The sequence below is a fragment of the Rattus norvegicus genome, chromosome 7, assembly GCF_021556685.1.
Source record: "Rattus norvegicus strain SHRSP/BbbUtx chromosome 7, alternate assembly SHRSP_T2T, whole genome shotgun sequence".
Lineage (NCBI taxonomy): Eukaryota > Metazoa > Chordata > Mammalia > Rodentia > Muridae > Rattus > Rattus norvegicus.
This window is the reverse complement of record NC_141540.1, coordinates 96,336,899-96,359,034: the sequence shown is the minus strand read 5'-3', so window position 1 is coordinate 96,359,034 and position 22,136 is coordinate 96,336,899. Positions and strand designations below refer to the sequence as shown.

General features: G+C 44.5%; 1 protein-coding gene and 2 non-coding genes across 4 annotated transcripts in view; 2 read left to right on the top strand and 1 right to left on the bottom strand.

The window, feature by feature from the left end:
- Positions 1 to 4,658: 4,658 nt before the first annotated feature.
- LOC120093939 (U7 small nuclear RNA) lies at positions 4,659 to 4,720 on the top strand. Its single transcript, XR_015626213.1, has one exon. It is a non-coding gene; the product is annotated as a U7 small nuclear RNA (small nuclear RNA).
- An 8-nt stretch (positions 4,721 to 4,728) lies between these two features.
- LOC120093932 (U7 small nuclear RNA) lies at positions 4,729 to 4,792 on the top strand. The gene has a single exon (XR_015626206.1). It is a non-coding gene; the product is annotated as a U7 small nuclear RNA (small nuclear RNA).
- Positions 4,793 to 7,874: 3,082 nt separating this feature from the next.
- Deptor (DEP domain containing MTOR-interacting protein) overlaps positions 7,875 to 22,136 on the bottom strand; it is a 153,243-nt gene continuing 138,981 nt past the window's right edge. For both annotated transcript variants that reach the window (NM_001427213.1, XM_087557370.1), the window contains 1 exon segment: positions 7,875 to 13,143. In NM_001427213.1, the coding sequence (NP_001414142.1) occupies positions 13,015 to 13,143 (129 nt within the window). In that variant the 3' untranslated portion in view covers positions 7,875 to 13,014.

The window sequence follows — 22,136 nt, the reverse complement described above, 5'->3', positions numbered from 1 at the left end:
CCAAAGACCAAGGCCAGGGAAGCTACCATGGGAAAGAGAAGTGGGGAGGAGTAAGAGAAAGAAAGGGCACAAGAGAGGCAGGAAAGAGGAAGAGGGAAGGAGGGAGAGGGAGAGGGAGAGGGATGGGGGAGGGGAGGAGGAGAGAGAGGGAGGGGGAGAGAGAGAGAGAGAGAGAGAGAGAGAGAGAGAGAACGAACAACATGTCTGGATTATAGAGGGAAGAACCTCTATGGGAAGGGCAGGGATGGAAAGCTGGGGGCTGGGTAGGCCTGGTAGAGGGACTGAGGGAGGATGCTGGGAGAACTTGGGGGCCAGGTCTGCTTTAATGTGTAAAATACACACCTAGGTCTCTTGTCCTAGGGTGAGGGTGGCGGTCAGAAACCAAACCTTGGCTGTTTCTAAGGATGTTTCTCAGTTCTCAAAATGACTACCCGAACCAGCAAATAGAGAAGTTGTCTTAGAAAAAAATGTTAAATGGTCTATTAAAGTTTGCTGTTTCCTTCTCTTGTGGACTGAGCCAGGAGAGTGTGCCTGACAGGAAACAGGCAAAAAAGCCATTGAGTGAATAGGAAAAAGGGAATGGACCATTCTGTACTTGTGATGAGAAAGAAAAAAAAAAACAACAAAAAAAACCCCAAACAACTAAACCTTAATGAAGTAGGATTAGCCCCTGCGTTCTAGAACCTTCTTCCATGCCAAGGATGGAAAACGCTATAGTATTCATAAGGACGCAGTTCATCTGGTGGTGAAAAAGAAATCTTCAAAAACAAGGGTTCCTTGTGTTCCTCCACTCACGGACAGGCTTCCTCAGCCTCCCATGCTCCGCAGAACTAGCTGTGTTTGTTTTCGTCGGTCTCTGCTGTTACATATCGGCTCTGGGACTTTTCCTGCTTAATATTTAACTTGTCCTGATGTTCCTGTGCCACACAGTTCATGGACTAGCAGAGTTGAACTTAAGGTCTCCGTGTTTGCTTCCTTAGCTTGCACCATCGGAGAAACACAGATTTTATATAATCTGGCCTTGTTCTGTTTCTGCCACCCCTACCTAAACAAGATCAATATAAAAGTTACAGCAAATCAGGCAGAGCCCAGGCCGTCCGATGCTCCGCCCAGTCAGACCGGACCGCAAGGTGCCACTCTCCAAATTCATTAAGCCCTTGTTAGGAATCTTTGTGGACGCAAGTACAGCAGACTTCCAGAAATGGGTTTAATATTTAACCCCAAGGGAGCAAAGAACAATGAACATGAAATAAAGCCTCACGAAGCAAAGAGAGAGTCACACAGAATGAAAAGCATGGGAAAAGTTGTTAAGTTCTGGGAGGAAGGAGAGGAGAATGTAAGATCTTGACAGAGCGCCTCCTTATTTTGCTGGGCGTTTTGACAGATGTTCCCGGCAAGCAGCAGCCTGCGCTTCCACTTTCTGACCACAGAAAGCATGTGTGAACAGAAGCGCTGGGAGGTGGTGTGGCTTACGTCATCCCGGCACGAATCTCCAACACCTAGAGGCCGCCCCCGGACGAATGATGTCTTAACTGAGATGTGTTCAGGACAAGCCACTTCTCTGTAATCAAGACTCCAACATATCCCGGGAGCGTAGCAGTGGGATATAACATACTGCAACTGTACACATGTTAATCACTCTATTGCTTTCCTAACCGGCTGTAAAAACTCTTTGGAGTCTGATAGAGCAGGAACTAGATCCTGCTATCTAGTCTTGTGGAATGACTTCACACGGAATTTGAAAGTACTTCCTTATTTAGTGTGTGTACATAATGTGTATGTGTGGGTGCACATATGTCACAGTGCAGGTGTGTATACGGAGGTCAGAGGACAATTTGTGGTAGCCTGGTTCTACGACGTGGGTTTTTATAGGGGATTAAATTCAATTGCCAGGGTTGGTAGTAATAAGTTATTTCTCTACTTCAGAGAAGTGAGTCAATTAAAATATATATATAAACGAAAGTTTATTGGGAAGCTGCTCTCCAGTGGTTGAGTTCACTGACCCCAAGGGAAGAGGCCAGGGTGGTCACCATGGGAACGAACACAGAGGGGAGGGGGAAGAGAAAGACAGAAAGCAGGCACAAAGAGAGAAGGAAAAAGGGAAGAGAAGAGTAGAAGAAAGGAGGGGTGGGAAGACCAAAATGTTTGAATGACACAGGGAAGAATCTCTGGGGGAAGGGCAGTCCAGCTCCTGGGTTGGAAAATTCAGGAATGGGGGAGAGATATGTCAGATAGGGACTGAGGGATGCTGGGAGAACCTGAAGGCCTGGTCTGCTTTGGTATGTGAAAATATGCACCTCAGTCCCTTGTCCCTGCTTCTGAAAGTAGCAAGTAGCAAGACTCTTTACCTGCTGAGCAATCTCACCAGCCCTGCATTTTAAGTTCTGAAGGTTATTTCTTGTTAGTTATTTCTACATAATTTAAATTGTTGGCTGATTAAAATTTTAATTTAGGCAGATGTGGTTGGTGGTGGCCTGGCTGTAATCCCAGTATGTGGCTCACAGACGCAGAAGGAGGGTCAGGAGTTCAAAGTCATCTTCAGCCTTCTATAAGCTTTGAGGCTAGCCTGGGACACATTAAGAACCTGTTTATAGCTCTTGCTCTCTTGCACTCTTACTCTCTTCCCCCTTTGTCCCTTCTCTCCCCCTCTGCCTCCCCCCTTCTCTCCACACGCTCATGGCTGGCCTCTAGTTTTCTACTTCTCTACTCTCTGCCTTTCTCTGCCCCTACCACCCTCTTAACCCTGAATAAACCCCTCCCCAGGCCTTGAATAAACTATTCTATACGACAAAAACAAACAAACAAACAGACAAACAGGGGCTGGAGAGGTGACTCAGCTTTTTAGAGCACTGGCTGCTCTTACAGAGAACACAGGTTCATTTTCCAGAATTCATAGGGTGGTTCAGAACCATCTATAACTCTAATCCCAGGGAGATCTAGCACCTTCTCTCTGGGCACCATGCATGCATGCAGACATACTTGCAAACAGAACATTTATACCCATAAAAGATCTGAAATAAATGAAAATAATTATAAAAATCTTATAGCTAAAAATATGTAGGTGTATTTTTTTCTTTCTTTTCTTTTTTCTTTTTTCTTTTTTTTTTTTTGAGCTTGGGACCAAACCCAGGGCCTTGCGCTTGCTAGGCAAATGCTTTACCACTGAGCTAAATCCCCAACCCTAGGTGTATCTTTTTATCTATTTTATTTGCTTTCTTATATCTACCTCCCTCCCTTCCAACCCTTATTCCTTCTACACTCCAGCACCAGGTAGGAGAGAAAGGTTAGTGTGGAAGTGGGGTGTAGGTCTCTTTAAGCTACTTCCTACTGTATAGGAGCATTGAGTTCCTTGGGAGAAAGTCCAATCTTTGTCTAGTCAGAACATGTCCAATTTCTTCTTGTCTTTTTTTCTCTAGACCACCAACAGCAGCAGGAGCAGGAACCAGCAGGAGAAAACAGCCACCTCATATCCCTCTTCTTCAAAGCTCCAACTCAGAGCTGTGGCAATGGCTCACTCCAGAGTCCTCAGAATTATACCATCTGCCGCTGGCAGAATCATGCCCCAGCCAGAGCCCACATGAGAGAAATCGTTTGCTGCAGTGGACAATCAGAAGCAGCCCTATATTCCACACCCAGTGTTAAAACAAAAAACATGTTCACATAAGATAACAAAATTCTCACTTCAGAAATAAGTATACCAAAAATACCAAGATTATTTGCCATGTCCTGCATAGACATGTGGAAGGGACAATATGGAACAGAGCTATCAGGACATGGGCCTCCACATGTGTTGATGGTTGCTAGGCCTAAGGCTTGTTTATATAATAATGTATGTATTTCACTTTGTGTTCCTCCTTTGGAAAATATTCTCACTGCTAAGATTAATAATTCCATGATAATTAAAAACAGCAGGAATCCAGGAAGTGAGGGTGTATCTAATGTTCCTCAGACACGGTAAACACTGTGACCTTTAAGACAGTCCTTAAGACTGTGGGGAAGAACTCTGAAAACGAGAGTTCAGGAATGTATAAAATATAACTGTACAAAATAGAAGAATGCAATAGGAATTGTATATAGGACTTCATGAACCTAAAAGAACAAAGGCAGCTGCACTAATGCACTAACTTGTCAGAGAGATACAAAGGCAGGCAAAATTTCTGAGTTTAAGGTCAGCCTGGGAAAGAACGAATTTATGTCCAGGCCTGGTGTGAATGGTGAACTCAGGATGGGATCCCACCCAGCTAAACTTATTGTTTTTTTTTAAAGATTTATTTATTCATTTATTATATATAAGTACACTGTAGCTGTCTTCAGATACACCAGAAGAGGAAATCGGGTCTGTTTACAGATGGTTGTGAGCCACCATGTGGTTGCTGGGAATTGAACTCAGGACCTCTGGAAGAGCAGTCGTGTGCTCTTAACCGCTGAGCCATCTCTCCAGCCCCTAAACTTATTGTTTGTATTTACAAAGGCAGGCAGAGCTCTGAATTAATATACTATGTTAAAAAAATGTACTTGCTTTCTCTTTCTAAGAATCAAGAGGCTAAGGTCATAAAATGCTGATTTGTGGGATAATAAAAAGAGAACCTGGGTAAATGACTGAATTGATATGTAAATAAGAGACTAGGTAAGATAGAGCTACCCAGAGAGAACTGTAGGAGAGCAAACGCTCTTTAAGATTTTTTCTAGCAGAATTTCTGACTTTGGATGGAAAACCCAAGAGCTATCCAGTTATTACTGTCCTTTTAGAAATTTTTCTAGCAGGATTTCTGACTTTGGTCAGAAAACCCAAGAACTATCTCAAGGAGAGAGAGAGAGAGAGAGAGAGAGAGAGAGAGAGAGAGAGAGAGAGCTGTTTTAAGCAGAGAAGTCCTGTGAGTGTTGACTATTAAGACACTTAAATGAAACTCCCTCTTGGTAAGCCCACATGATGCACTCTAGAGTACATATTGCTGACTTTCTATTATATGTCTCTCCTCTTAAAGATTACGCTTATCTGTACTACAACCTTCTCTCTCTCTCTCTCTCTCTCTCTCTCTCTCTCTCTCTCTCTCTCTCCACACACACACACACATATACACACAGGTCAGAGGTGAAGCTTAGGTGTTGTTCGTCAGGATCCGACCAAGTGATTGGTTATTTGAGAAGGTCTCTCACTTGGCTGGGAACTAGCCATATAAACCAGTTGGCTGGCCAGGGAGCCCCGGGGACCTGCCTGCCTCACTTTCACAGTAATAAGATTATAGAGATGTACCACTGTGCCCAGCTTTTTACATTTGTTCCCATGTTCAAGTTCAAGTTCTGACCTTTATATGACAAAGAACTTTAGCAAGTGAGAGCACCCCTCAACCCAGAGCCTTTTCTGTGTCCTAAAAATCCCAGCTGCAAACGAAGTTGAGGCCTCTGAAAGACATAAGGCAAACAATTCACAAACAATGCCTAGGCAGCAGCTTAAGTCTACAGCCCAGTTCCCAGGACATTTGGAAGGCCTCTTGACAGGAGAATAGATAATTTGTGACCAGGAAATGTATAAATGTGTGGGGGAAAAAACTGGGTACAAAAATCTGGGAGGAAATAAGGCAATGCCAGATAAAAATCTAGTAAACCCCAGAAAAATTACAAACTCAATGACCTTATTATAAAGATCTTTAAAAAAAAAATCATTAAGAACAAAAGAAGCTGAAGAATGGCAAATGCCACATCGCCATTGTGTGTTTTGTGGCAGAGGGGAGTGGGGGAAATAAAGTTAAATGTGAACTAGTAGAGTAACACAACAAAATAAATCAAAAAAGAAAAATGATAGTGTGTACTACTGTCAGCTTTCTAGAGTTGGCCAGTGCATTATAGCATTTCCCCCCTTTTTTTCTGTTTTTATTTTTCTCTCTTGACCAACTCACTGGTAACTCATGCTGGCCTCTAAGTCATGGCAATCTTCCTAATCAACCTCAGCTTCCTGGAATACAGGCATGAGCCATGTCTGGCCCCATGATTTCGTTATTCCATCAGTGGAGAAAAGACTTCTAGGAGACAGATCTATAGGTGATCCCTGAAGGACTCAACAGTGGATGCAGACTGATGCCTTCAATGTTCCTAGGACCCACATTCAGTGCCTAGTACTCAAGTCCTCAGTAAGATTTTTTTTTTAAGATTTATTTATTTATTTATTTATTTATTTATTTATTTATTTGTATGAATACACTGTGGCTGTCTTCAGACACACCAGAAGAGGGCATCAGATCTCATTACAGATGGTTGTGAGCCACCATGTGGTTGCTGGGATTTGAACTCAGGACCTCTGGAAGAGCAGTCGGTGCTCTTAACCGCTGAGCCATCTCTCCAGCCCCTCAGTAAGATTTTCTGAATGAATGAGTGAATGAAGCAGATTAATGACAGAAAAATCTAATGTCTTTTGGTTGATACTTCAATATACATCTGAAAAGATACTCTCTCTTACTGATTGGAAAAAAAAAATCCTAAGAAATTAGAAGCACAACCTTCCCAAAAATGACCTTTGTGATCTGAAGTTCCTTGAGAAAGATCTCTCCAGTTTCTAATCTTCCATCCTTTATTCTTTTAACTTTTAGTTAAAACTTGTGGAGGCTGGAGAAATGGCTCAGTGGTTAAGAGCACTGGCTGCTCTTCCAGAGGTCCTGAGTTCAATTCCCAGCAACCACATTGTGGCTCACAACCATCTGTAATGAGACCTGATGCCCTCTTCTGGTGTGTCTGAAGGCAGCTACAGTGTACTTATATATAATAAATAAATACGTCTTTAAAAAATTGTGGCTGTGATTAGATTGAATCTGAGACTCTTAGCATACAATTCCCTGCTGTAACTGCCTGCCTGGTGTTCACATTAAAGTACTAAAGCACTTTGTGAGCCTGAGTATACATGCACACGTGCATGCGAGACACACACACACACACACACACACACACACACACACACACACACACACACACACACTGTGTATATGTATGCCACACTGCTGTAGGCACCTGCAGAGGCCAGAAGAGGACTTGGGATGCTGTAGTGGCACTATTAGGAGATGTGGCCTTATTGGAGTGGGTGTGTCACTGTGGGTGTGGCCTTTATTATCCCATTCCTAGCTGCCTGTGAGTGAGTATTCTCTCCAAGTGCCTTTCAAGTGAAGATTAGAAAGGCTCAGCTCCTCCTGCACCGTGCCTGCCTGGATGCTGCCATGTTTCTGCCTGGATGATAATGGACTGAACCTTTGAACCTGTAAGCCAGCCCCAATTAAATGTTGTCCTTATGAGAGCTTCCTTGGTCATGGCATCTGTTCACAGCAGTAAAACCCTAACCAAGACAGATTCCTAAGAACTATAGTCACAGGTGCTTGTGAGACGGCCAGTGTGGTTGTTGGGAACTGAATTAGGTTTCTCTGTAAGGGCAGCAAGTACTTGTAACCACTGAACCATCCCTCCAGCCTCCCACCCCTCGTTTTGTGACAATAAAAAGGCCATGTAACCCCTTGTAACCACTGTGAAACACGTCACTTGGGTCAACTTGAATCCATGTCCTGGATAATATTACTCATGACTCAGATCAACATAAATTCTATTTGCTTTGGAAAACAGAGCTGTGCTTTGTGGCGCCCCCTGCAGGAGGAGACAGGGATTTGACACCAAATAATTACGGAGAAAACTCTGTAAATGCAGTTTTCCAGGCAGAAGACCTTCGGAAACCACGGACCACTTGGCATACTCATGAGGAGACGTTTGGTTACTCTTGTAAGTAAGACGGAACCCTATGTGTTTTCTCTGCTGAGTCAGTAGATCACCTTGAAGTTGCCCTTTCTTTGGATAAAAAAGTGGCCAATTTGTTTTAAAAGACAGAAAAAGCCGGAACTTAGTAACTTTAAAAAATGTAACATTTATTTCATGCTCTTGTATTTTCATACAATCATCCTAAGTCTTATGGTACAGCTTTATTAAAGATAGCAAATCACTCTCACCAAATTTCAAAATAAAGCTATATATTAAGTACGTTTAAGCTTGTTTAACAGTACATATGCGATTTTTGATGGCGAACTTCATTTTGGCATACGGCTCATTTGTCCTTTTGGTACTGCAGTGAAGAAATATACATCTCACCTGCAGTTCAGGTGACAGGAAATCATGATTAACGTCAATCATCAATTTCAGCCAGTCAGAAACACCGCAGTGCTCTGGAGTTATTCTGATCATTTCTAGTCAAAGTAAAACAGAATTCTTAGCAGCCAGAGCCAGTACCAAGGGTTTAAAATAGGCCCTGAAAGTTGACGATCTCCACAATATGTTTGATAGGAAAGAAGATTTGGAAACTCAAGAATCCCATTTGAATAGAAAGCAGCGATGTTCTTGATCTTGGTGTCTGTCCTTCCAAAGCAGAGACACCTGTCACGTGATAGTGTGAAGTCAGCCACACCTCATCTATGCAAAGATGGCTCATCTTCCTCTCTCTACCTTCTCAACTAGTCTCCCTAATTCTTATGTCTTTTGGGTATCACATGTAGCCCAGGCTAGCCTTAGATGGGGTGATCCTTCTGCCTCTGCAGTGCTGGGATTAGAAGTGTGAGATTTTAGACCTAACAAATTAGTTTTTAGACAGGGTCTCTGTGTGTGGACTCAAATTCCATTTTCCAGCATGCATCTTCGTGCTGTGGGCCATCCCACCCATTCGTAATTAAACTTCAGAAGGCAGAAACAGCCAAAGAGATAATGCAGTTTTCATTTTAATAAAAGAGGTCCTTCTAATTTACATACTGTGCTAACAAAGAAACAAAAAAGACTGTCTTTCTATCATCAAAACATAAACACCACAAACAAACATCTAAAAAAAAAAGTCTAGAATTTCTTGTCTAGTTTTGTTTTTGAGACAAAGTCTCTGTAGCCTAGGCTAGCCTCTGCTTCCTGAATGCTGGGATCATAGGTGTGAGCGATCACGCCTGGTTTTGAAAATATATTTTCTGCGGCTGTGATGGCCGAGTGGTTAAGGCGTTGGACTCGAAAATATATTTTCTAAGGGAACAAGAAGGAATGTGTCCAAGGTGTGCAGGTAAATGTTATCTCAGGCAGTGAATAAGTAATCATTGTTTCCTCCCTGAAGATCACAGACATACAAATCCACATGAAGACCAAACTCCATTTAACCAGGCATGGTAGCTTGGTCCTCTCATTCAAGTCCTCAGGAGGCTGAAGCAGGAAGATTTCTGTGAATTTAAGACTAGCCTGTGCCATACTGTAAGTTCCTGGACAACATGGAACACATACAGAATAAGACCGTGGTATTTAAAACAAATGACAATAGCAGATGATTCTCCCTTCTCTTCAGAGATACCTGGTGTCACTTTTGTTTTGAGTACATCTTGCCATAGGCCCGTTTCTGCTGCATGACTCTGTGCTGCAGAAGAATCTACTGCAACAGGGATGCAAGGCAGGAGACTCAGAAGGGATTCAGCCAAGCCTCACAAGTCTGGGTATAGCCCAAGATTGTTTTATGCCTCATTCATTAATCAAATGAAATGATTAAACTGTGTTCTACCCGGCCCACGCCCCACTGACATTTTAGGACCCATGGGCTCTGAGGGTTTCATTATAAACCAGCCTGCAGGTCCACTTCACTCTCATCTAGTGGCTGGGTAAGAATCTGATTCGAGAGTCTACAGCCTTCAATAACTGCATTCAACTAATAATGGCTCCTTCTCTGAATTTATTTTTAGAGACTTCAAATTGGTCACAAATTCTATGCAAGTCTTCTCATAAAAGGTGGTGTTTATTTCTCCCTTCCTGGATTCTGGGCTCGTTTTATTTATTAACGTATTTTTAAAGTATTTATTCACTTTAATTGTATGCATATGGATAGTTTGCATGTACCTATGTTTGGGCACCATGTGTGCCCAAGGAGGTCAGCAGAGGGTGTCAGATCCTGTGTCATTAGAGCCATAGCTAGGCGTGAGCTGTTACGTAGTTCTAAGAAGCAAGCTTGGGTCCCGTGGAAGAACAAGCCAAGCTCTTCATCACTGTGTTCTCTCTCCAGCTCAGTGCTAGTTTTTTAATTGGAAGTCAAAGTGTCCGGTCTCTGAGCCACAGGAATTCCTTGAGGCAGGAGTATTAGTTTGAGCACAGCCCATGCTACATTTTTTTTCTTTTTTTTTTTCTTTTTGTGCTTTTGAGATAGGGTTTCTCTGTGTAGCCCTGGATGTCCTGGAACTCACTCTGTAGACCAGTCTGGCCTCAAACTCATAGAGATCTACCTGTGCTTGACTCTGCCTCCAGAGTGCTGGGATTAAAGGCATGCACTATGACCAACACCCTGTCTTATAAAAAGTTTCCCCCTCCAGCACTTGGACTTTAAACTGGGAATGAGAAGAACCAAATAAGAAAACAGCTGAACTGTTCGTCCCTCCCTCCCTGACAGAGAGGGGCTCCTGTGGTGTTGAGTTTGGCCACAGGGAAATGATAGGATTCAGGGTTCAAGGCAAAGGGCATTTGGAGGTGAGCAGCAAGAAGGATATCATGCCCCATGGGCATTCTTGCTTTCTTGTCAGCCAAGGAATACCAAAGACAGAAAACAACCGAGACTCATCTTCTAAGGTGTTATCATACCGAGTATGGGTCTGTGTGCCTGTGATCCCACATAGCAAGTGCAGGATCAAGAGCTTGACCCTGTCTCAAAACAAATCAACAAACAAAACAGACAGAAATTAAAGCCATGTGGCAAGGCCTCCTGCTTAGTACCTGGGGTGTTTTGAGCATGTGATGAACCAACTGATTTATGATTGGTTGATCATTTATAAAATGGATGATGATGGTCCTGACCTCTCCAGCCAATAAAACAAGAGCAACAACAAAATAACCATAAGGTTTTAGCATAGCCTGGAGCAAAGACTGAACATAAGGTCTCTGAAAAGGAAGTCTGGGCAGATAGGCAAGGGGTTTGAGCACTGGAGAAATGGGCTGTATAGTACGTGGTAGTTCCAGCATGTGCTTCAACCTGAAGAACATTGCATTTGCTCAGACCTAGTCTCCCTACCTGAAACATGAAGGTAACAATGTCTAACTTAAAGGGGCAAGTGGAGGAGTGAGGGAGAACACCCTCAATAAATGCTACAGCACAGAGCCTCACTCACAGGATAAACAGACGTGGAGAGAATCTCTCTCAAATAACAACTGACAACATCAATGTCGGCTGTCCCATGGCACTTCAAAATCCTACACTTTTCTTACTAAAGTTAGAAAAGTTGGATTAATATACTAATAAAATCCATTCCACTAACACCAATACCGGATGACTGCATCTCATTAAGAAATCACCCAGGCATAATACTATTATTTTGTTAATGCCTAATAAGAAAGTAGATTCTCTGTTCAAAATGCATTAGGTAAAATGGCTCTTGTTTGGCACTTTGAGGAATATCCTCTACATACCAATACCCCAAATGCACTCCCTTGACCATTTTTGTTGTTTGTATGTTTGTTTTGACACAGGGCCTCCTGTCTCAGGTCTTTTTTGAACACATGATCTTTCTGCCTCCACTTCCATGGTGGGATTACAGAAACACACTCCCATATCTGGTTCAAAGGAAGTCTCTTCTAGATCAAAGAAACATGCATAAGTTAAGACGAAGCAATCTAAACCAAGGTGGAGCTTTGCAGTGCCAAGCAGGTCCCTAAAGGAGCAGCACAGCCCGTGACGCGAGAAGGCTTGTAAAACTCCAGGCTAAGACGGCATTTGGAGTTTCAAGTTTTGTCACACTGAGGCCAAGCCCCTTAAAGTGCAGTCTTGCCAGAGGCTTGACTTTGAGTCTTACACGGTATGGACAGAACTCTTTGCTTCCACAACCGGTATGTTCTAAATGAACACCAGAAAGCAGCTGGAGCTGACTCATAAGGCAAAACCACTCAGGCCCAGGGAAAGCAAAGAGAGGCAGGCGGTTGCTGGTGGCATCCCCTGTCTATTCCTGCCACCCACGGCACAGTGGTCTCTTTTATCTTTCACCTCATGCCACAACTGAAACAGGTTGAGCTGAAAGCGGCTGATAAAGGCAGACACGACACAACACAACAACAAAAATCCAAAGCTTAAAAGAGAGAGGAAGAAAGCTACTTTGTGATGATGATGGCTTCTAAGCTGTTGAATGCGGAAGGACCTTCTTGGAAATTGGTGTCAGCTGGTCACATTTCTGGGGATGCAGCTTTCATTTTAAGCTAGGTGAAATCTAGATCTACCTAACAGACTCAGGCTAATTTTGGTAAAACCTATTTTTTTTTAATTAATGTGGGGTGTCACTGTGTTGCCCAGGGTGACATCACCACCAGCGCTCAAGTGATCACCTTCCTGCCTCAGTATCTTAAGTAGCCCAGATAGCAGATGATCGTTCCTTATTCTTGCCACACAAACACAGTAGACATGATGCAAACCCTGTAGTAACTATTCTATGAACTCCTAAAACTGGCATTTTTCCGTGTTGCTAAGTTGGTTTTACAACAACTTCCTGCAAACATGAGAGGCAATGACTGAGAACTAGAAACTAGGGCTCTAATAAGGCAATTCCACCCCATTGTCCTCTACTGTCCTACACTGCTGTCTACACTGGCCTGTGTGTGCACGTGTGCGTCTGTGTGGTGTATATGTGTGTGGTGTGGTGTGGTGTGTGTGCACGTGTGCATACATGTGTGCATGTGATGTGTATGCGCTTGTGTGGAAAAATCCCTTGTGTGGTTTTGAGACAGGCATTCACAGTTAGCTGATGCTGGCCTTGAACTTGCAGCACTTCTGCCTTGCCCTCCTGAATGCTGGGATTATAGACTTGAGCCACCTTGCCTTGCTGTGTTTTGGTTTTTAAAGACATGTTACCCGGTTCTTCCGCATTCAAACAGCGTATGAAAGTCAAGGTGCGTACAGTCAGAGAAAAAGATCTGTAATATCCCAATTATCCATTTGCCTGACAGTCTTGCCCCGCCACTGTTGTGTTGTTCTGGGACAGGGTACAAGCGGGGATGTCTTCTTGCTCAGCATTCTAACTCCTCCATGACTTCCATGACAATTGTCCTCGGGCCTGTCAGAATCAGGTTGCTCACGGTGCGGTAGTCTACATTCAGCACGTTGAGGCCATTCACCGAGACGACAAACTGACAGACCTGAAGGAATGATGGAAAGAAAGGCTGTCAGCTTGGGTTGATGGATACCTCTCGGTTGATAAACTGCCTGTCTGGCATCCCCACAATCCCAGAGCTGAGGGGAGGGGGCAGTAGGCACAGAGGTGGTAATTCTATGCTACATAAAAAGTTCAAGGGAAACCTGGGATAAATGAGATCCTGTCTCATACAGGTGCACACAGTCACAGACACACACACACACACACACACACACACACACACACACACACACACACACGGGGTGGGGGGACAGACAGACAGACCCAGAGTAACAGATAGCTAGAGACAGAGCGAGAGAACATAGAAGGAGGAGGAGGCTCAGGTTTTAAAGGGGCTGCCATTCCAGCATGAGGACTAGAGTTTGGATCCCTGGGAACTCATGTGTGGTGGTTTGGATAAGAATGTCCCCACAGGTTCCTAGAGTTGAATGCTTAGTCACCAGGGAGTGGCACTATTTAGGAGGATTAGAAGAAGTCAGAGGTGTGGCCTAGTTAGAGGAAGTGTATCACTTGGATTGGGGGATGGGGATGGGGATGGGGAGGTGAAAGGGTGGGTTGGGGTGGTCCTGACATCTCCCTCTCCCCCTCTCCCATCCCTCTCCCTCTCTCTCCTCTCTCTCTCTCCTCTCTCTCTCTCTCTCTCCTCTCTCTCTCTCTCTCTCTCTCTCTCTCTCTCTCTCCTCCCTCCCTCCCTCCCTCCCTCTCTCTCTCTCTCTCTCTCTCTGCCTGTGTACCAGGATGGAGCTCTCAGCTACTGCCCCTGGACCTTGTTTTTTGTCATGAAGATAATAGACTATGCTTCTGAAACTGTAAGCAAGCTCTCAATGAAACGCTTTCTTTCCTAAGAGTTGCCTTGGTCATGGTGTCTCTTTGAAGCAATAGAACAGTGACTAAGACATCACGTAAATGCTGGGTGTGGGGGGCAGCTCACCAATAAGCCCATACTTGCAAGGCAGAAGCAGAGACTCCTGAAACAAGCTGGTTAGCCAGATGAGCCAATTCAGTGAGCTCTAGGTTGCCTCAGTGAATAGGGTGAAGATCCATTGAAGTAGAATCCTGATGTCAACCTTGGGTCTTCATAGGCACATGCACATGTACATGCAAACATACATGCACACATGCAAATACACATGCATACACACACAGACACAAACACATGGGGGGAGAGGGGAAAGAGAGAGGAAGGTAAGAGCCAGTGAATGGGAGGAGGAGAAAGTGAGACAGATAAGAGATGTGAAGGCAATGCAGAGCCTCTGGCTGGGATGATTAATCCAGTGATGCTTTGTCTGTGCATCTCACCATCACAAGCCTGTAAGTGCATCTGACTGGATCGCTGCCATATATGCCTGCGTGAAATACTAAAACCATTGGGAACCCACCATTTCCTTTCTTATTGATTTCTGGCAAAGTAATATCAATATAAACTTAATTTAAAATTAATATCAAGTCCAAAAATATCTATACCTATTGCTGCCACACACCCAAGCTGGAAAACATCAGAATCACAGCTTTAGTTCTCATTGAGAGAGAGAGTTCCAGGATATAAAGGCCCTCATTTGGAGCTCTGTTGTAGATCAGTTGTTAGAGCAATTGCCTAGGTTTCATTCCTAGAACCTTATAAGCTCAGTGTATGGTACTGTGCGCATGTAACACCAGCACTTAAGAAGCAGAGGCTGGACAGTCAGAAGCTAAAGGGTAACCTTGGCTTCATAGTTGCGTTGGAGGCCAGCCTAGGCTACACGAGCCTGTGTCTCAAAAAACAAATAAAACCAAACATGCATTCCTCATTCGTAAAAATACACAGGTAAAAATGTTTATCCACTTAGGTTCAAATTACACGATAAATGGAAAACATTCCTGAAAACATCACGCAAACACTAGACTTTACTAATTTCTCTCCCTCTCAAAATGGTCATTTCCTAGCCAGTGTTTGGTGGCGCACACCTTTAATCCTAGCACTCAAGAGGCAGAGGCAGGTGGATCTCTGAGTTCAAAAGCAGCCTGGTTTAAAGACTAAAGTTCCGTGACAGCCAGAGCTGCAGAGAAATCATGTTTCAAAAACCAAAAGAAAGATGATTTCCTCCATTTTCCTTCATGGCTACATGAAAAACTGAACAGAAAGTAGAATGTAGTAAGCAGAGTCATATTTCTTCAGTAAACACCTGCTGCTGCTGCCATGTGCCCCCCAGCATTTCCACTCTTTAATCTTTGTTACTGGGGTGTCTTAACCAGACAACCATCACTATTTCTCCATTCCTATCCTCAAAGCTCGTCATCAAGAATTCAGGGCACGTCTAGTATGTAATCTACAGTTTTCAACCCTGGTCAAGGTCATAGTGATAGGCTACCTGATCACAATCCAACTGGAACAGACCCGTGAGCACTTGCAGCCATTAGCGCTGGAGCCATAAGGTGAACATTGGAACCATGAACATTGGAGCCATGAGTGCCTGGGGCTATGAGAACTTGGGGCATTTTAGCACTGGCTTCACTAGGCTGTTCACTTCGCTTTTCTTCTGCCAAAGAATGAGTGGAATGTCACTCCCTCCCACTCACAGTGCTGGACTTCAGTTCTGTGTTCTTTCCTCCAAAGGGCTGCCTTTGTGTTGTTATACACGGGAAGGCAGAAACTGCCGGCTAACCCTTCACAGGCTCCCAGAGACTATTTGTGTCTCGGACATAATGTGTCTCTGGTCATATCAGTCATTCAGTCTTCACCACAATTATGCCTCGGCTGTCCCACATGGTTTGTCTTAACTGGTCAACACTTGACAGTTAGGACCTTCATGTAGAAGTCTAGATAGATTCAGGTTTCTCCGGAACAGAGTGGATATCTCATTCTTTAACGTAACTGTTAGGTCTGCTCCAATGCCCAAGGGGTGATGGTGCACCCCCATAATCTGAGCTACTTAGGAGATTGAGGAGGAATGTTTGAGAATTCAAGTCCTGAGAGAACTATATAGTAAGAACCAGCCCCCCAAAATCCAAAGAACAATGGATGTGGATTCTGAGGAATGATAGGAAACCCAGCGTTTAACTACAATAGTAAGTGTACAGCCAGCCAGGACTGCATGAGACTGTATCTCACAAAACCTACAAAACAACACAAATGATCAAAAAGCATACAATGTTGATGTTAAGACTCTTTCAATTATATAACAAGACTTTTATTCAAGTAAGCCTGATAAGCACAGTATCTTAGTTAGGGTTTCTATTGCTATGACAAAGTACTATGACCAAAAACAAGTTGGGGAGGAAAGGGTTTATTCAGCTTACACTTCTGCATCAGAGTCCATCACTGGAGAAAGCCCAGAATAGGAACTCAAACAAAGGTAGAATCCTGGAGGCAGGAGCTGATGTAGAGGCCAAGGAGGAGGTACTTTTTGCTGGCTTGCTTTACAAGGCTTGCTCGGCTTGCTTTCTTATAGAACCCAGGACTACCAGTCCAGGGATGGCACCACCCACCATAGGTTTGGCCCTTGTCCATCAATCACTAATTAAGAAAATGCCTTAGCCTGACCGTACAGAAGCATCTTCTCAAAGTTCCCTCCTTTTAGATGGTCCTAGTTTGTGAGTCATGCAGCCATACGAATAGCCATGATACACAGTACAGGTACATAACTATAATCCAGCACACTAGAGGTTGAGACAGGGAGATGGAAAGTCTGAGCCCATCCTGGGCTACGAAGAAAGACCTTATCTCCAAGAAAGAAAGGGGGAAAAGAGAGCTAACCACACTGTCTACATATAAGAAACAGTTACTGTAGCTTCTCCAATATTCAAACTCAGGACCAGTCAGGTATACAGAGTATATCTGAGGTTGTACAGTGAGAGCCTATCTCCAATTTAAAACCTAAACAACAAAGTCTCTCTCTCTCTCTCTCTCTCTCTCTCTCTCTCTCTCTCTCTGTGTGTGTGTGTGTGTGTGTGTGTGTGTGTGTTGTGTGTTTGCTTTTCTTGCCCCATTTTCCTTCTACTTATAAATTACCACAATTATATGCTTTCAAAAATCAGGTTGGGGCTGGAGAAATGACTCAGTGGGTAAGAACGCTTAAATGCTTGCTGCAAAAGAATGGACATCCGAGCTGAAAGGCCCAGCACCCAGGTGTGTGAGGGGTGATTCTGCTGCTTTGATAGGGAATCTGCTTGTAAACCCTAAAGGTCCTGTTCCCAGTTGGTACTTGATCAATCGATCAATAAAGATGCGAGCGGCCAATGGCTGGGAAGAATAGGCAGGACTTCGAGGTTCCCGCAGGCAGACTAGTGGACAAAGGAGGAGAAAAGATTCCTTCATTTTTTTGGAGGGAGAAAGAGCCACCAGCCATGTGAGATCTTGCGTGGAATGGCCATTGGCCCTGACTGGGGTAGCAGGTGGGAGACTAGAAATGCAACTGAGCTGGGACTAAAGGTAACTAACTGAGCAGCTAAGCTGAGGGCGCAGTTACTGCTGTTGAGCTGGCAGTGAGGATAAGAGCGTGTTAGCTTAGAAGTGTCCCGCCATTGATCTAAAAGCATATTCAAAATAAGTTAATGTGTTTTACCCGTGGATCCAGGGTGGCTCCTAGGCTGGTAGCACAGTCTGCCCAGAGCTTAAAGGAGAGTAGCAAAAACTACACGGGTAAAAGGTGGGTATGGCCTCACATGCCTGTAACTCTCACTGTTGGGAAGGGAGAGATAGAAGAATGATGGGGTGGGGGTGGGGGTCCACTGAGCTCCGGGTTCCCTGAGAGAGACCCTGTCTCAAGGGGTAGAGTGGAAAATGATACAGCAAGACTCCCAGTATTTTCTTCTGATGTCTGAATACATGCATGTCAATCCTATGTGCGCGCGCGCACACACACACACACACACACACACACACACACACACACACACAAAGATAAGAATAATCTCCCACTTTTCCAGTTCTTAACAATCATTTCTCACCAATAACATAAACTGAGATGATATTTCATATCTTTTCCCAGAATAAAGAAAAAAAATGCCTTCAGAACCTTACTCATGCTTGTATCTACTGTGGTATTTTTAGAGTCTGGCTGTCAGAAAGACGTCATCTCTCCCTAAGTGGCCTCAATAACCGTGGTTCAAGCACTTTTCTATATCCTGTTGCTTAAATGTTCCTAGCTCCACAGGTCCCACCGTGTACCCGTGAGGTAACTCATGGCAGTGGGCTTTTCAGTTAGCACCTTTGGTACACCGTGCTTTCTTTGCAAATCAACACACATTACAAGTGAGAGCAGGAAGCACACAGCCTGGAGGGAAATTAATACTTCTCTCTGCTAACAAGCACATCTCCACAAACACACGGAATGCATGACTGGTGCTGGACAGGTCACTTTAGGAAAGTAATTTCTCCCCACTGGGTTGGAGGCTTAGATGTCCACCTACAGAAGTGACTGGTGAAGTAGTGATGCTGGTGAAGTAGTGATGCTTCCCTTTCCTTTGTATCTTTCTCAGACACACTTATTTGGAAGATTGTATTGCAGCTGACTCATTCCCTCAGTTGTGTGTGTGTGTGTGTGTGTGTGTGTAAGTGTACTTGTGTAGAAGCCAGAGGTTGATGTCAAGTGTCTTCCTCGATCACTTTCTACCTCACTGCTTTTGATACAGGAACTTTTGGTGAATCTGGAGCTGAATGACTCAACTAGATTAGTTGGTTGGCTGGTTGGCTGGGTAGTGAGTAAGGGAGCCCCTGTCTCCTCCTCTCTGGAGCTGGGATTACAAGCACACTACTACACCTAGCTTTTGCATGGGAGATTCAAACTTGAGTACTTTATTCTATCTCCCTCTCTTCTTATGTAGTGACAGTGTCTCTCGTAGTCCAGGGTTTGAACTCACTGTAGAGCTCAGGCTGTCCTTGAACTGCTAATCCTCCCTTCACCTGGGATTGAATCCAGAGCTTCACACATGCCAGGCAAGCACAGTACCAGATGAGCTCAACCTCATTTTCTCAGTTCTAAGAAGAGGAATCAGCCTCGTCACCCACAAGGACCTAGAGCTCTGACCTCCAAACGAGAGGAGTCAGAGTACATCCTCACTCATGAAGACCAAGAACAAACCTTTCTGTGACACATGAAGCCGAGATTAGGACACAGTTCCGAGCAAACAGGCTCAGGAGAGAAGTCTCATGCAACCGCGCCGGTCGTTAAGGGTTAATAGGATGAAGGAGGTAGCACCGAGTACATTTCAGGGTGTGACCAAGTTGGGAAGAACATCCAGGCAGAAGTCCAGCCTTCCTTCTGATGGGCAGCCAAGTTAAGTAAATCATCCTGCCTCTTCATTCCTCTCTTCAGCAGGCCTGGCAAATGTGCCATACCTCCCAGAAAGATGGAGAGTCCACAGGATTGTGCAACTGTATACATGCCCACACATGGTGGGAGCCTGCCACAGTCACTGCTGTTTCAGCAGAAGCAGGGGTGAGACGGAGATGAACGCCCACTGCCCCAGTGTTTCCTCAGAGCCTGGAAGTCTGCAGTCACCTATCGCACTCCCAGGAGGGCTGCATTCAAGGACATGCAAGCAGACACAGATGTGAAAGAGTCCGGGGCTGGAGAGATGGCTCAGCCGTGAAGACTACCGGCTACTCCTCAGGAGAATCTGGGTTCAGTTCCCAGGACCCACATGGGAGTTCACAGCCATCCACAAGTCCAGTTCCAGAGGACCTAAGGCTCTCTGCTGGCCTCCTCTGATATTATATGTATAGGGTGCACAGCCATACATGCAGCAAACCACCCACATACATAAAATAAAAATAAAATGTCAAGAAAAGGGAGTAAAGTAGAGACATCTGATTAAATGACACGGAAAGCAGAGCCAAGGTACTAAGTGAGTAGGGCAGTAGGAAAATGCTTAAGTAGGGCATCATGATACACATCAGTAATTCCAACATTTGGGAGGCTGAGGCAGGAGAGATGCTATGAGTTTAAGGCCAATCTTGGCTACAACTCTGTCCCCCAAACCAACCAACCAACCAAACCAAAAATCCTCAAAACCAAAAGCAAAAAAAATGTGAAAACTTTCCCTAGAAACCCTTGCCGGGAATCTAGCCTGTTGCCTTTTAAATATGTCTCAGAAAGTGCATGAATTAAAGAGACATATCTGAAGGCCTAGCTCTGCACCCCATTAACAGGGCTTAGTTATCCCTGCTCACTGCTTTGCACTGCTTAAGAGAAAAGCGTTTCCTCTAGGCTCCGTCCAACAGTTACCTAGCAACAGCCAGGTCCGAGCTATGGAAGGACTGTGTGATGCTATTTCTGGTTGTCAGCTAGACAACATCTGGAATGGGCAATCCAGAAATGGAGGGCATATCTGTGATCCAGGTCTTGAGGCTGAAAGACAGGTTTCTGACCTGGACCTTGACATGGAGATCTTGAAGCACAGTGGCCACGAAAATCTAAGGTCCAGGCTAAAGTAGTACATGCCTTCAATTCCAGGAGACTGAGGCAAGCAGATCTCTGAGTTCAAGGTCAGCCTGAGACAAAGCAAGCTTTAGATCCAGGTGTGGTGGTTCACATCTTTAATCTGGGTCACACCTTCTGCTGGAGGCCTATGTAAGGACATTGGATTGAACGAAAGGCTCACTCTTCTTTGACTGCTTGCACTTACTTGCTAGCACATCTGCTGGAACCTACTTCCACAGAAGACCAGCTCAAACAATTAGCCTTGTGAAACCAAGCCAACTACTAAATTCTTTGACTTTCCATTCACAGGTGCCCATTGTTGGGTTAGTTGGGCTACAGACTGTAAGTCATTGCAGTAAATTCCCTTTATAGAGACATTCCATACATTCTGTGACTCAGACAGACTGCTTGGCCTCTGTCAGGCTCTCTGCCACAACCCCCCTTCTTTCCCTCTCTATGCTCCCTGTCTCTCTATGTGTTTATGGCAGGTCTCTTCACTTTTCTTTCCCTCCCCCTCCCTCCCTCCCTCCACTCCTCTCTGCCTCTCTCTTTTTCTGTCTCTGCTCCCTTCTCAATCCACCTTCTCAAGCTGCTACCTCGGACAGGGATGCCTCAGCATGGGCCCGCTAAGGAACCCCCTCTTGCCACCACTTTATAAAACATATCACATTTAATTACCCTTAGTGAAAATGTGATAAAGTTTGGTCAGCAAGCTCCCCAAAGCACGTCATTTATCTTAGTGATCAACGCCATGTTCTCACCTCTGCTACCTACCGGCATTGTCAACTCTACTCATATACAGTCTTTTGGGTGTTGTTGCTGTCTTTCTTTCATAACAGAAGCAGGAGAGGAGAAGATAGATTAACCATGCCATCTGTCATTTGTAGGTGGGCGAGAGGTGTGGGATCAGGTGATGCTCAGAGCATGGATGATACTGTGGTCAACAGTGTTGAGAAATGAAGACCCTAAGACACTTACCTCAGGATTCTCACACTGTCTCCTTTCTTCTCTACCCGCCCTCCCCCACCCCCAACTGGGGCTTCTCCAAGAAGTGTAAGGGAAACTAAGTGTAGGGACCAGGAAGTTAAAACCTAGTTTCAGGGGCTGGAGAGATGACTCAGGGGTTAAGAGCACCAACTGTTATGCCAGAGGTCCTGAGTTCAATTCCCAGCAACCACAGGGTGGCTCACAACCATCTGTAATGGGATCTGATGCCCTCTTCTGGTGGGTCTGAAGACAGCTACAGTGCACTTATATATAAATTAAATAATTCTTGGGGGCTGGAGAGATGGCTCAGTGGTTAAGAGCACTGACTGCTCTTCCAGAGGTCCTGAGTTCAAATCCCAGCAATCACATGGTGGCTCACAACCATCTGTAATGAGATCTGATGCCCTCTTGTGTGTCTGAAGACAGCAACAGTGTACTCATATACATAAAATAAATAAATAAATCTTTAAAAAAAAATAAATTAAATAATTCTTAAAACAAACAAACAAACAAACAACCCTAGTTTCAGACCTGTACCCCTGAAGCTAAATGTTATTTTACTTACTAAGCAGGAGTTCCCCTACTGGAT